This window comes from Mchenga conophoros, linkage group LG8 (assembly GCF_057382185.1).
Source record: "Mchenga conophoros isolate Kocher_MC1m ecotype Shallow Benthic linkage group LG8, M_conophoros_male_GT1.1, whole genome shotgun sequence".
Taxonomy (NCBI): Eukaryota; Metazoa; Chordata; class Actinopteri; order Cichliformes; family Cichlidae; genus Mchenga; species Mchenga conophoros.
This window is the reverse complement of record NC_140533.1, coordinates 11,575,625-11,591,255: the sequence shown is the minus strand read 5'-3', so window position 1 is coordinate 11,591,255 and position 15,631 is coordinate 11,575,625. Positions and strand designations below refer to the sequence as shown.

Here is a 15,631-nt window from a genome sequence, read left to right as displayed (position 1 = left end):
CAGTAAATCTTTGATCACAGCTCAGACATTTTAAAACTCTGTCTGTGTTTTCATGTGTGCTTTACATGTGTAACTGATATGTCACTGCTTTGAAAGAGCACAGGTGAGAAGGCAGCCACAAGAGTGGTGGTGTGGTTGTTAGAAGCACATATCAAAGTTAGTGGGATTTTTTTAATGCCACGGTGAAGACTTCTGTCTTCCTTTCATCATTTTATTAGCTTGATTTGGAGAGTCACTGTGAGCGTCTTCTGTTTTCTCTGTGAAACAAACAAAGGCAAGACTACCTCTTTCATTCACCAGAGCATATCTGACAGGATGTTTGATCATTTGTGTGCGGCCCCATCCTGTCTACCTCAGTGCTAATCCCATTGCTCCGATACACATATTAGTACACAAACCCCACATTCCTCCAGTGGGAATATAAACAGTTAAATACCTGAAAGCCCAGATCACATTTGCTGGTATTTTATTAGGATTTTGTTTTATTAGCCTTGCTCTGTGGGAATTTTACAGTTATTTTAATGGCACCGGCTTTGTGAAACATAGCGTATTAAAATGCAGTGTAAGGCATGTATGGTAGCTATGTATTCATGGAAAAAAATACACCTAGATTTTTTTAAAGGAAAGATGAGTAATACCAAAATCAAACATGTTTTGTCTGCTAGTCACTGACAGTTTACACCTCAACACACCTCAACACACCTCAGCACACTTCAACACCAAGTGAGTTATGATGCACAGGCACGCCTGTGGGTGAGGAAGACAGACAAAGCGAAAGAAGGGGATGAAAAGGAAAAAAAAGACAGTTTACGAACAGAAACTTGGCCCTGAGAAGGGAGAGAAGAGGTGCAGAGAGGGAGGTGGAATAGGAAAGAGGAAAAAGGGGTGGCGAAGCGGGGAAGACATGAGGAGTGAGCGGAGAGCTAAAGGAGGGTAGGAGAGGATGAAGGGAGGAAGGAGGAGGGGTTGCTTCCTGTCGCCATTCCTGCCTGCCCACATAGACAGCCCGAGAAGGAGAGAGAGAGGGAGAGAAAGAGAATATCTGGGCGGACTGCAGGCCACATGACATTCTCTCTGGGTCCCTTGCTTTTCCTCCGCGCCGAGTGATGTGCTCCTTCCCTTCCCGTTCCCTCCCCCTCTCCCTCCCTTCCTCTGCCCTTCAAAGCTTCGACATGTCATCTCCCACCACAAAAACAGAGGTGGGAAGACTCGCTGGCGCTACCGCTGCCTCAGGGTGTCTGGCACTAAAGCTGACTGCAAATACAGCAGGGAGAGGAGGAGGAGTGGGAGGAGTGAAGAGACAGAGAAAGACAGAAGGAGGGAGGGAAAGAGGAAGAAGGAGATGGAGACAGAAAGCTAAAGAGAGAGAGAGAGACTGAGGCAGCAAGCAGGACAGTGTGAATTAAGCAGGACTCATAAAGCCGTGGGCATCAAAGTGTGTGTGTGAAGAGGAGCTGTTATTAAGGTGGAAAGACTGACATGAGTCCTGTCTGTTCTTTGTTTTTTAAAGTGACACTGTGACAACCGTGCTGGCTGCATCTTCTGTCTCGCACACAAACAGAGTGAAGTTTATGAAGAGGGATTTAGGGACACATCTCAAACTATGTGGTGGGAAACCTGTCAGACACAGAGCTGGGACACTTTTCTAGCTGTGTGGTCTCTCCCACTATCAGAACCGCAAAAACACAATGATGCCCTTAAAGGTTAACAAAAAGGATGAATTGTACTAAGGCTAATATGAAATGCATGGAAACCACAGGCTTATAATTGAATGTATCATCCCCAATTCACATGTAATTTCCTCCAGGACGCTGTAATATTTTCTGCGACTCTAAATGCATACTATGAACAGCTGTTCCTTGTGAATAAACGATTCCAGGCCAACTTGCCGCTCGGATACCACGAAATTTGCAGATTGATTTAAGGAGCAATTATGCACTTGGCTTTTGAACCTCTGAGGCTTTGGGAATGAATTGGTGATTGGCTCCCCGACAAAGTAAGCAGATCTGACCAAAAGAGGCCTTGCCATAGGCTGAGAGTGTCAAAGAAGCCACAAGAGCCCAGCAAACAAGAAGACCAGTAACGTTGTTTATTATGGGCCTCTGGAGACCAGTGGGCACTGATCGACCAACTGATGTTGGAGAATGCTAAAGAGAGGCTGGGAAAAGACAACAAATAATCACACTGAGACAGAGGAATCCAACATATAAATGACACAGACAAGTTCAGTACAAGTCTAAAGCCTTAATACTAAAAATGAAGCTATTCTGCATCCAGTTCATGTCAGAGTTAGCATAATTTCCAGTTCTCCCCACTGGTGAATGGGGAAACAGCTAGCATGCTTCAAGCCAGAGCTATATCATGAGCACACCTCTTTGTTTATATGAGTAAAACATGAAAAACATCAATTTTAGAGGTTCTAACATGTAGATTTAGTTGTCTCGGACCGAGCAGAGCTGAGGCTCAAAAATTAGGCTAATAGATACCAACCCAAATGCTAAAACTGCAGTTCATTGTGTGGCCACTTGGGGCTGGTGTCAAGAGAAGACAAATCTCATAGACTCTCATGTTCAAGTTTTACAGTATTAAAAAGTTAAAATGCTATATACATAGCCTGGTGCAAAGCTGTCACCAAATCTATGGCTCACAAGAAAACTTCATAAAAACTCTTCAGAGGTTAATGTTTTTCTAAAGAGCTGTTTAGATAGCTTTTCAGTGTGAATTAGAAGGTATCTGCATACCTGGGTTTATCTTCCTAATGAAGTGTGTTTATGTTAGCAACATCCCTCTGTTGTAGATAAACAGAACCAAGTAAACTGGTTCCCTTGTGTTTAACTAAGAGCTAAATTATACTTTCCACATCTGCAATTCCAATAAGGTCAGCTTGAGTCCAAGTGACATAAAATGTATTATCAATTAAAATCAATGAAGTATCTGTACTTTCACAATAAGCATACAGATGCGTGTGACATTTATCCTCTCTTCACAGGGCACAATTGACAAAATGTTAGCTTATCCCTTAAGGCAAAGGATGTGTAGTTAAATCCAGTGAACAGAGTAAAACAAACCGATTTTGAATGGAATCTAAATGATTTGACCTACCTCATATGGAAAAGAAATAGTAAAAACTTGTAAGAGACTTGCATAAGATGTGGCCTACTTCATATAGTGAATCATATAAGGCTTATATGATTTACTCATGAAAGTGGCCACTTTCTCATTGCTTTCATATATTGTTTTAGTAAAGTATCCAAAACATACAAGTTTGATTTATATAATTTTTCAAGGGATCTTATATCTGTTTTCACTCTTGTATGCTTTTCATACAAGTTTCACAAAAGACAGATACAAACTTTATAAGATTTATATATATCTTTTCCATATGGGACACATCTGAAAACTAGTATTAAGAACACTTTGTTTCCAACAAAGGTTAATCATTATAATGATCAGAATAACCCAGTTGTGTAATGTCAAAATCAGCTAACATGGCCCACAGAAGTTAGGGGTGGAACTGGTCTAAACCGGTAAGACAACGGCTATGTTCAAGCTATGCAAAGGAAAATAATTTTTTAAAAATGTGAGGATTTTCATAATACTAAGGGAATGATGATTTCTTTTTTGATGATTTTATGCGGTAACACTGAAACACCTCTAGTTGTGATTTTGAGGAGCTCCAAAGTAAACAATCAGCTGCTTCCAGCACACGCCTCTCAGAGAGAACATGTTTCTGTCTTTGACAAAATTTCTCCACCTGACATCACTTCCAAAAAAGCGTGACCACTGCGATAAGATGTATGTGTGAGGCAGTGGAATGCCTTTATCATCTATCAAACAGGAAACGGCTCTTTATAATCTGTTTACATTGAAGACTGCTTACTTTTTAAGTTGTGTGAAATGCTGCCATCAATCATGGCAAAGGTATCTGTACTTTTATTTTTTTCCAATTTTTTCAAAAGAAAGTTGAGATGACAGTGCTGGAGCAGCTGGTGTGGTAGAATCAAACACATCTTATGCTTCTTTTGGTTCAATCCCATGACACCAGGCTGTCTCACACTACTGGAGAAAGCTAGAGCCACCACGATCAGCCTGAAGCCCCCAGTCTGAACATGCAAAGGCAGACAGTGGTATTTCATTCTCAGAGAGCCTTGAAGAGCCAAATTTATGCCTCTCTAGAGAAACCACAGTAAAGTGCCACAGGGCACCAAACGAGAAAAACAACTTGGGGAACAAGAGAGTTAAGAGAGGCGTTCAGACTAAGTGAAATAGTGAAATGTTTAATATTATTTATAGTTACGTGTATACTGCTTTGTAATGCCTAACGTATGAGTGGACTCTTTCACACAAAGGTTGTTCCTGTGTGATTCATGAAAATGATGGGCATCAGGTCTGTGTGGGAGTTACTGACAAAACCTGATCTCTCTTATATCTTAACAATATTTTTATATGCACTTGTGTTTTTGCTTTTAGTTGTGCCTTAGTGTGCTCAGAATCTGAGCGAAATATATAGAATAATTAGCATTATTACATAATTTCCTACCGGTGCCAGTTTTGAAACTTTCTGACTCGGAAAGTGTTGAAATGTGTTTCACATTTATCGACACTGCGGCCTGAGCAGATGCCATCACACAAAGTCTCAAGCATTTATTTATGCAAAATGGGTACTTTCGCAGCAGCAAAAGTTTCATGTTTTAATGGATGTGGTTTAATGCCACTTCAGTGTACAACAACGCACAAGCAGATGTCTTTGTAGTGGTAAAATATTGTTTTCATTAAAAAATGAAAAAGGAAAAAAGACACAAAAAAAGACAAAAAAGAACCACAAAAATTAAAGACAAATCATAACATGTGTGATGATGCCCCTGACCAAAACAATACAATCACATTCTTTCATTTTTGACTATGTCATATAAATAGACAAAAACAAGCCCATGGGGAGGAAAATATACTCATCAAGCCTGGTCTCTCCAGTGAGGTTCTGGTGCTTTGAATTTATGTGTTAGACAACACTGACACCTGCTGGATAAGATGTTCACTGTATACAGGTACACATACGTTTATATAGACGTAACATGACTTCTTCAAATTCATACTTCTGCTTTCTAGTCAAATTGTTCCAAGTCCTAATGTATGATCATGATCATTTTGTAGGAGGTAGTTTGTAATAAACTAACCATCTTAATTCAATGAATTCAGTTTAATTACATCACTTTTTTATGGAGCTACATGCTTCATGAAAAAAATACATTGTGATGTGCAGTACTGTGCAAAAAATTAGAAATAGGTGAAATGGTTTATTGAAATATGCAAACATTCATGAAAGTCCAATTTATTTATATAGCACATTTAAAACAATAACTGCCCCTTGAGTTAAGTGCCTTTTTATACTTGAATGAATCATAGATCAGTGTTAAATGGCTTAACAAACAAGCACAAATCATTCCTTTGGAAATGATCAATGCAAGAACTGGACTGAAAATAAGTGAAAAAGCAGCCAAAGTCCAAAGAAAGAGAGAGAGTACCTTTGGAGAAGTCTGAAATGAGGGGCAGCCAAAGACTTTTGCACACTATTGTAGCTCCTACACATATTATACACTATTTTATTCCAGCACAGTGACCATGCTTTGCCACATTTTTTAAAAATGCATTCACTGGTTCATTCAGTTCAACAAAACCCACTTAGTTCCAAATGAATGGACCAACTTGTTAGTATTAAGACGGATTAAGATATGCAGATAAGAACTGTGACAACCATAAAACCACCCCAAGGCAGGAAGAGATAGTATCAGTCCTGATGACTAAAGTTACCACAGCGAGACATCTTACAATACAGTGTCTGTCAGCAGGATATTATGACCCCCAGCTCTAATGAGAGATCCGTAACTGGTGTTGTCAGGTTGCACCACCTTGTTTCATGTATTGGCATTTAGGTATGTGCCTATAGCCTTTTAAAGCCACTTTAAAGTCTATCTGAGCTGTCTCAGAAAGTACCATCCCTATTAAAAGAAGAGCGTGGTGACATGTGAACACCATATGAAACCAGTTATGTAATGGACTCAACAATACAAAAGAGTATGGTTTGCATTAGTTCAGACCACTGATAAATTATCCACAGACACAGCATATTGGTTTCTGTCATGCATAATTTCCCTGCCTGATGTTGATTAGTGTAATACAGTGGATGTGTTTCAGTGCTAATATAAGGAATAGCCCCCTCTGATTACTGCTTGAACTTTTTTGATTATTGAACAATGTTTACACATGTGAGGAAAGTTCTAGCAGTCTTTGTAATGCGGATAAAGAAGTAGATGAAGAGGATTTACTGGGAAATGCTGAATGCACAATTAGAGGCCTGGGTAAACATGACATCAGCATGGTTACTTGCTGTAGAAAGCTCCCACCAGAGACACAGAAGACATTAAAAATGGTTTTCAGAGGCTGCGTAGTACTAACAACAGTGTGTGTGTAAGTTGTAGTTGTATGTCTCTTTTAATATAATGAAAAGATAAGAACAATGAGAACAGTCCTAACCCATATTTCACTTATTTAAAGGTGAAATGGATCACAGGTGAAGTTCAAACTCAGCGCCCTGCAGTGAATCACTGTCAGAGCAGCGCAGATCCTGAAAAGGCCTCTACCACTGCGTCACATGCAGCGTTCTGTCATTACGGGAGCTCTTTGTGACTCAACCATTTCATATGCAAATGCCGTGCCTCTGATTTCTTTTGATTCGCCTCTCCACGTTAGCCGTGGCTTAGACTACGTGCACACGAGGGCTTTTCAGGTGTAATTGCCTTTCAGGGATAATTGTCCTGGGCTCGTCTTCCTACAGAAGCACCTGTGTGTGGATCAAAGCATTTGATGTGTGTGTCAGCTTTGTTTCGAGTGGGTGTCTTTGGAGCACACAGATTGTCAAGTAATTGCCCCTCCAGAAATTTCTATGACCAGAGTGTGTGTGTGTGCGGGGGGGGGGGGGGGGGGTCAGCTTTCATTAAAACAGAGCATTTAAATGGCTAAGTAAGCAAAGAGTATCAAAAGGTTTAATAACAGTGTAATTATCTCAGGAGATGGAAAATAAATCACCCTGCTGACATATCGCTTAATGGAAAAGTTACAAATATTGACATTGTCAGCATTTTCCACACATCTGAGGTCACAAATGTCATGTAACACAATTCATACAGTCTTCATTGCGCTTGAATTTCATCTGCGTTTTTGAGATTTCATCCATCACCTTGTCGTGTATGACTTCTGACCATCAGGTGCACTACACAACCTTCAGCGCTTCCACATGTGTTAAATCGTAATAAGTCAACGCACTTTTATTTCAGTCTACTTGACCTTTGAGGTCACCGCTGTGCTCTCCTGCTTAATAAATTCCCAGCTAAACATTCACCAAGTCAACTGGCAACCCAATAAAACCTTCAAAGTAGACGGGTATATTTACAAAGCATCACTCAAAGACCCGACACACCTGCCCTCTTCCTCTGTAATATCAAAGAAGCATGTGAACATCACAAGGTCACAAATGAGCAAGAGGAGAATATTTTTAGACCAACCACAATCTAGACGTCTAATAAAGATGGAAATGAAAGGCGACCTTCGCAAATGTAAATATTTGATATTGAAGAGGTGGGGTTTTTTTTTCTTAGAATTGACCCCTGCCTGTAAGTTTTTAGATGACGTCTTATAGGTCCAACTATTTAAAAAAAAAAAAAAGTTTAATTGTTAATTCAATCACATTTTCTCCCATTTAATGACTACAAAGTATGAGGGAAAGAATTTAAAAGCTTGATCTTTTACAAATACTCCAATACAATAAATTAGGGAGTTGTAATAAATTGAATTGTGGCAAGTGAATAGTCCTGTTTAGAGGGGAGGGGTCTAGTAGCAGGGGTTTAGAGGTATAAAGGCGCCATGGATGCAGTTCGCACAGACTGAATAATACGAAAACCCATCCTGCCAACATCATCTGTAATGTATTATTAGCTTTTGCTGGGATAAAAAATATATTTGATTAAAAAGAAGTAGAAGCAGAGCTTTTCTCTTTGAGATAGCAATGGATAACTGGAAGATCCAGCTGGTTATTGTGACTTTTTGTGCTTTGGTGCAAACCTATCAGAGATTCTCGTGCAGTGCAGAAGAGCAGAGAGGACTTCTGAAAGAGTGGAAGGTGAGAAGCACTATTGTTTTTATAATGGGTTGAGCAATGGACAAATTTAAATATCAAAGCATTGAGTTCATTCACTTATTCTGTTCAAGCTTAGGTGAAGAGGAGAAAATCTTAGATGATTGTTGAGATTTCTTGCTTATATACAAGAAAAAAATATACTTTCAAAGAAGTCTGAAAGCTGTGTGTTTTAAAATTCTGCATTTGTTTTTGTTTTTTACAAGAGGCAAAGTTCTGTAAGTAACACATATTATAATGGTGCATAAGTATTTTTAACATTTTTGCAAATAAATCTGTATTTCTTTTTTTTTTTACTAATTTGAAAGAAGATACAGAAAGAAAACTCAAAATGTTAGACGACCATTGCATTAACAATGCGTTTGCTTGTAGACTCTTGTAGATATACTTTTTAAATATAAAAACTGGTTTACTTTAAATAAAATAGTGAAATGTTTCTTGCAGGATGAATCACTGCAGACAAGCCTGACCAGTCCAATGTCCAGTGTAATAAAAAGATCCAAAGCCCTTCGATTCTACGGACTCATGGGGAAACGCTCAGGTAACCTTGAAACATATCCATGCATAACATAATGTCTCATTTTTGTGCTTATCACCATTTTTATGTCTCATAATAAGTATTAAAGCCTGTTGCATGACAATAAATTTATCTCTTCACAGATGCAAAAAAACCCTACCAAGTAAAAAGACGTGAGTGGCTTGACCTTATTGAAGCAGAACTCTTATCATACTAACGGTTTTGAAAACTAGTAGTTCCAGAAATTGGAATCTAATATTTAATCACAGCATCATTGCATATTTCTTATTCTTATAGGAAATAAAGGAGAAATGTTTGTGGGCCTGATGGGAAGAAGCATCTCCAGTGGTGGTAAGCATAAAATCATCAATAGACCGCATGTAAATTGTAGATATTTCAAAATATCAAGGCAGCTTTATTGATATTAAAAATATCAAAGTGCTAATACACATTACACAGCTATGATTCAAAGTACAAGCCGAAAACCATCCTAGTCAAACGTTTCCTGTTTATTACAGAATCTCTACCCAAAGTAAATCGTTCTGCAAAGACCACTGCGATCCATGATTCAGAGAACCCATACAAGCAAGGTACGATTGTACCAGTATAAAAACCTGAGGCTGTTTTGTTTCTATGTGCATTCATATAGTGGTGTTACATTTGTATTTTATATCCTCAGCAAATTAAAAATCTCCTCTTTCCCCTCATCATTGGCAGGTTCAGCAAAGGAATGGATCAGAATCCTGTATTGATGGAATTAGAAAAAAAAAAAAAAAGACATTATGACGAAGATCTATACAATTTTATACCAACCAAAGGCGTGTTGCCATAAATCATACTCATTAAAAGTACACCCTGCTCAATTTCATGTTTCGATTCATGCTAACAGTTACTGTATTAACGCTCAAAAAGAATAATCACCATTGTCAAAAAGCACATTTCTCATAGTAAATAAAAATAACCTCTAAATGCACTCAAATGTAGCTATTCTAACATTAATGTTATCCATCACATTGGACCGTTCATCATTTAACATTCAGCACACAAAGGCAGTTTTAAAGCAAATTCTCGACACTCATTTTTCACAATGCTGACAAAAAGCATTTGACTTGGAACGTATGCTGGTTTGGCTAGAAATGACAGTAAAATATAAAAAGGTGTTTAAAAAATTCACATTACAGACAAGAAGAAATAAACAGGGTCAAAGGGATGAAAGAAAAAAAAACACTGATCTTTATTGACAGTTCATAGGTCTAGGCTACTTGTGGCTGGTGAGGCTAGAGGCGAGTGTTTTCAGTAGCCTGAGCTTCTCAGTGTTTATGTCCCTTTGGGAGGGGTCCATTTTAGCGAGCTTGGGTCGATGGTTTTGTTGCTATTGCCTCGCTTGATCTCCTTTGCTTTCCACTCATCAATCAGGTCCTGGGATGAGAAACAGGGTAACGAGCTAGGTTATCACATCTAATTTTTCCAGTAAGATAGAAATAGAAAGAAGGGCCTGGTATAAAACGTGTTTTACAGCATTAACGTAAAATTTTACTTCCAAAATTAATCAAAATATTAGAAATAGACAAGTAAATGATCTCAGTAACCCAAATAATTTGATACAAAAGCAATTATTTCAATAAATAAATACAAGCATAAATAAAATGGAGAGGAGCCAGCTTACCTGACGCTTCAGTACTAAGTGCTTTCCCTTCCAATACTTCAGCATCTGAAGAGACTGCAGGGTGCTCACAATGTCCACCGGGTTGACAGCAGTTTCCTGACTGATCTCTGTGCAGCACGCAAATATTAAAACAAATATTAATTGTATGCATTTGTCTTGTTTATTAAATGCATGAATCTTCTTGTGCGGATTCATTATGCTCTTCCTTTTATCTATCATCGATATACATATTCTGAGATCAGTGTATGTACAAGTAATCTTTAAGGGCCTAAAGCTCAAGCTTCAGACTTCTCTAAACACTCTGGTTTAGGCATTTTTTCCTGCTCTTGACTGTCAATGAGAGGGAATTTCTTTAATATGGTTATCTGAGGCACACAGCTCAGACTTTGAGCGCAGCACTCCCACCCAGCTGCTGCTGCGCAAATCTTTTACTTGCAAGGGACAGCCAAACAGAAAAAAACATAGCTTAAGAGGTGAGCTAAGAGGGAAAGAAGCTAAACTGGCTTGTTACTAGTCAGAAGATGGACTTTGGGACTTCACCAAGGCAAAATATAAGCTAAAATTAAGATTATTTTAAACTGGTAATTGGTAACTGGTAACAAAGTACAGAGCCACTTTCAGCTTTTTTTGTAAACATATAATTTAAGCTGCCAAATTATAGGGTTTGTGCTTTCACTTACCTTTGATGGAGATCTCCTTGCCTTGAAAGTTGTACATGTATCTGAGTAATACCTCCTTCCAGTAACTCCTGTAACTGATGAGGCCCAGATCAGAGAGAGGTCTCTCTGGCGAGCCCACCTTCTCCTCAACTTTTGACAACAGATAACCTAAATAAAGCACAGGACAGTCAGAATGAACGCTTTCAGAAGGAAGAGAGAATTATCTGTATTTCATTATGCAAAAAGACTAAAATGCAATTTAATGATTACATTGAGAATAGAATAAATTAACATATATACATACTAAAGTCAATGAGCATCTTTCCAAAGCCTTGTCTCATGTACTGTGGCATTGTCAGGATACAGGATACATTGTAGTTCAGGAAGGAATTTTTCTCCTTAAAGAAATAAATAGAAGGAAAAAACACTTTTTAGACATTTCTGTTCTGGAACATAAATTCAATCATTGTGTGGGTAAAAACAATAACCTTGTTCTTCTTTACCTTTGAAAAATAGCCTACTAAATGGCAGCCAGTGTTGTCAGCTTCAGTCATGACATAGAAGAGAAAAGGCTCCACGTCATAGTAAAGTGTTTTGTGGTCCAGAAAAAGCTTGGCAAGTAAACACAAGTTCTGACAGTAGATCTGGGGATGATATGGCCCTTGATTACTTTAAAAGTGGCTTATATATTTGATTACAATTTAAAAAGAAAAGAAATGCCAGTGTTCACTAAGTAAGACTCTTACCTTATTCTTTTTGCCATCGACTTCAAACACAGATATAGACCCCTTTCTGTACACCTCATCTCCTGGAGGATGCTTCCACACACATTTGGCCTGAAAAGACAAATAATCTACAGTACTTCCAAACCAGTGAGTTCATAAAGATAAATTATTCTTATTTAAAGGCCACCGTGCAGTAAAAATATATAATGTAATAAGAGCAACGGCTGTTTGCCAAAACTGAACTTTAAAAAATGAATGTTTAGAATGTTTTTATAAAAATCATTTCTAAGTGTAGCACGACTCCAATGACTTGGGATTAGTCTCTCTCACCATGTGTCGCCTGAGGATGGTCTGGCTCTTCATGTATTTGAGGCAGAATTCACAGACGTACAGACGACCCAGACGCGCATACTCCTCAGGATAGGGCGAGTGGTACCAGGTGTCCAGCTCGTAGCGACCAAACAAGATAGTCTTGATCATGTTACTGCCCTCTGTGATCTGACCCTGGATGCGCAGCTTCTCCTGCAGGCATGAAGATGGGAAACATTAATGTCCAATGTGTGTGATGAGGTTATCAATCAAAAAACTAGAATGCTAACATACTGACAGTTTAAAAAATAAATAAACAAAACAAAATAGTGACAACTCAGTTTTTAAAGAAAAATAATGTACCTGGAACAATGAAAGGCACCAGTTCTAGCTTCATTTCCTTTTATCTTATTCTAAAATGCTAAAAAGAAAGTACTTATGGAGATGTGAAACCCCATCATTACCAGGTCTTCAGATGCTCGGGCCTGTGCTTTCCTGAACAGCTCCAGGTCATATTCACTGGTGATGTTCTCCAGCAGAGGCTCTCTGGTGTTGCCGTGTGTTTGCCGATGCTCCTGTGGGCCACGAGAAAAGGCAAGCAGGAAATGAAGTAACACGCCAGCTATGAGGTGGAATAAGCTTAGAAATAGCAAAACAAAAGTACTGGTGACGTACCACATGCTTTTCTTTCTGCTCCTTCTGCAGGCCAGAGTTTCGACCCTTCCTTATCTCAGCCACTTGCTCCTTGTATCGAATCTGTTTCGGTGTTGGTGTCTACAAATAAGGATAAATAACCAATTCACTTTCCTGGTATGAGAAATTACTGACAATAGTTAAAATAATAAACAGATAATTAAGCAAAGTGTAAAATTCAATGTCATGCTCTCATTTCTAAAGCAGACCTACCTGGTGACGAGTTGCATGGCGCGAGTTGCTGTCCTCCTGTGCCTTTACCTCCTCCTCTTGTTTCTCACGGCTAATGGCTTTTACCTGACAAATAAATAAATAGATAAATAAATAAAGCATGGATTATATCTCTTCTTGGTCTCTCATTTCTCTCTGATACGGCTCAGGCAGCCAAATACTCATACCAGCCACTTCAACCTACAACATTAATAACATTTGCTGGGAACATCCCTGTTTAAGTGATGCAGTTTGTTACTTGTGGCTGTTTTTACTGATAGCAAAAGACATTGTGTACTTGTACTACAGCTGAAATTGTCATTTACTACACTCAACCTTTGGAGTATCAGTTATGTCCCAAAGAAAGTTGTACAGTCCAGCCACTGCCAGTGTTTCAGGTTAATAACTGTATAGATAAAGTAAATTCACATAATATTGTAAAGTATTCTGAACATGATTTATAATAATCACCTTGCATTCATCAGCAGAAAGATTGTGGTAAAGAGGACAGCCTGACACAGCAAAATGACGTTCATGCTTTCCTGTGAGGTGACCTAAGAAAAAAGAGAAAAATAAGCATGATGTTTGCTGATATGCCATATTTCCAATGTTCAAATTTTTAATAACACTTTTGACGTTTGGCAAAAAAAGTAATATATTTTACCAAGGGAATTGCACCCCGGGGTTGGACATTTCATGTTGAAATTATAGGTTTCGTGACAGCGGCGGCGTTTAGGTCGGTGGGAGAGATCTTTATCCGAATCTCTGTTGGCTTGGTCCTTGGCCTGGCTCTCATCATGTGAGGCATTGGGACTGGAGATGTCCAACTCTGATTCAGAGGAGGGTGCATTTCCAGTGGGCGTCAGTGGTGGAGATTCATCGTGATCCACAGCTCGCTTTAATTCCTGAGTATCTAAGGGAAAATAAAATAAAAGTAATCTTCAAATCACTGTAAAAGTATATATATACATATGTGTGTGTGTGTGTGTGTGCATATGTATAGGCTATGTTGCCAACCCTGAGAGCTTTGGCTAAGGCGAGTAGAGGCTCTGGTGAGGCGCTGTCTCTTGGGCACAGTCCCTTCACTTTCTGAGCTATTGGTCTGTTCTCTTTCAGCAGAGGAGTCAGAGTCTTCAGTTCCATCTGAACCACTCCCAGCCATGTGTCTCTGTCAGGGGAACAAATGGTAAATGAAAGGCACCTTTTACTAAATAATGTCAAATAGAGGTGCGGAAAAAAACAAGCATGGATAACACTGATGGTGTCCACAAGCCAAAAAGACAGAGTTGTTCTGGCGATAGCAACTACAGTTTTACAGAGCAGTTAATTCAGCATTCACAGTATATCTATTCATTGTTGAGTCATAAATCCACCAAATTAAAAGCGTAGCTGAGGTAACACTGTAAAAGTGCTGTTTGTGGACATTTTTCTTTTCGATTTCTGACTGGCTACAATCAAATGATAGCTCTCCATTAGCTGTTTAATTATTATTATCAGCATAAACAGGTCTTAACACCATCTACCCCTTACTAATACCAAAGCAATATATTCCGCCAAACTAGTGTTAAAAACTGGCCAAATACTGTCACACGTGTAGTAATTACCACGACAAAGTAACCAGTCTGCTTAGCACGTCAACTGTTATTGTTGTTAGCTTAGCGTTAACGGTTAGCTCTGCTCTTGGTTTTTAGTATTTGTTTTTTTCCCAGCCAATGTGGCACAACACTGTATTCACAAACAGCAATTTAAGCAGGACTGGTCTTGTTTTAGTCTTAGGGCAAAGCCTACATATACATGAACCGCAAAGCGCCGTTACATTTCACCAAACGTGAAGTAAAAGTTTTAGCTTCTTTTAGCTGCTTTTAACTGTACACTGGGTGTTTAATGAGCTCGAACAATACCGACACAAGCTGAATGTGGCAATGCAGTTAAAGTCAGTATGTTTAAATTATTCTGTGCAGATTTATCAGCTGATGCTAACACCGTGTTTTAGCGCGTTACACTGTCAGAATATTGAATGGAATATGGTGGAACCTCCTGGTTAACCATTAGCGCTAACTTAGCTAACGTTACCCTCTTGTGCGACCTACATGCACTCTTACCTGTCTTCTACGAGGCATGTTCTTCTTGATGGCTACTACTTCACGATGGTCTAAAGCAGCAAATGTAAACGTTACGTTTAAAAAATAAACTGTTTAATGATTTATAGATTTTTTACTTTATTAGTTTATATGTACACAGCGTTTAGTAGCTCGAGCTGCATTCCTCGCTCAGACAGAGCGAAGAAATGAATTTCCGGTAACCAGTAGACCAGCAGGGGGCGACTTCCGGATAAAATAAATGTATTACTAATGCCTGTCTAAAATCTGAAGTGGGCTGGGTGGGGGTTAATTTGAAATGCACTGTCGTAGTATCGTGTCTTTTTTTTTTCTTTAATAAAAATATGACTCCCAAGGAGCCAATCTTTCTTGCCATTTTGAAAAAAGTGCTCTTGTTCAATAGATCCCAAGGCTTTCTCTGGGACATTTTCAGTTCAGTCCTTGTACCTGACCATTTTCAGAGGAATGCTTTTTTGTTTGTTAAATCACTGAAAATTGAGATTTACAGCAGATGAACAGTATCTGAAAAATCATGTGCTTAAGAAAAAAGGGGGGGGGGAATCCA

At 38.8% G+C, this 15,631-nt stretch overlaps 2 protein-coding genes across 2 annotated transcripts; one reads left to right on the top strand and one right to left on the bottom strand.

The window, feature by feature from the left end:
• The first annotated feature begins 7,940 nt into the window (after positions 1 to 7,940).
• On the top strand, positions 7,941 to 13,094 carry LOC146568208 (uncharacterized). The gene is made up of 7 exons (XM_085284087.1): positions 7,941 to 8,173; positions 8,633 to 8,729; positions 8,849 to 8,878; positions 9,003 to 9,056; positions 9,224 to 9,295; positions 9,423 to 12,874; positions 12,962 to 13,094. Exons 1-6 carry the CDS (start codon positions 8,060 to 8,062, stop codon positions 9,455 to 9,457), a joined length of 402 nt encoding a protein of 133 aa, XP_085140213.1. The 5' UTR covers positions 7,941 to 8,059; the 3' UTR covers positions 9,458 to 12,874; positions 12,962 to 13,094.
• On the bottom strand, positions 9,100 to 15,259 carry kat7b (K(lysine) acetyltransferase 7b). The gene is made up of 14 exons (XM_085284086.1): positions 15,070 to 15,259; positions 13,985 to 14,135; positions 13,632 to 13,880; positions 13,439 to 13,521; positions 12,971 to 13,054; positions 12,740 to 12,838; positions 12,529 to 12,639; positions 12,086 to 12,277; positions 11,777 to 11,866; positions 11,534 to 11,674; positions 11,335 to 11,428; positions 11,052 to 11,198; positions 10,372 to 10,478; positions 9,100 to 10,124 (listed from the first exon to the last, which is right to left on the bottom strand). Exons 1-14 carry the CDS (start codon positions 15,085 to 15,087, stop codon positions 10,023 to 10,025), a joined length of 1,668 nt encoding a protein of 555 aa, XP_085140212.1. The 5' UTR covers positions 15,088 to 15,259; the 3' UTR covers positions 9,100 to 10,022.
• Between the last annotated feature and the right edge of the window lie 372 nt (positions 15,260 to 15,631).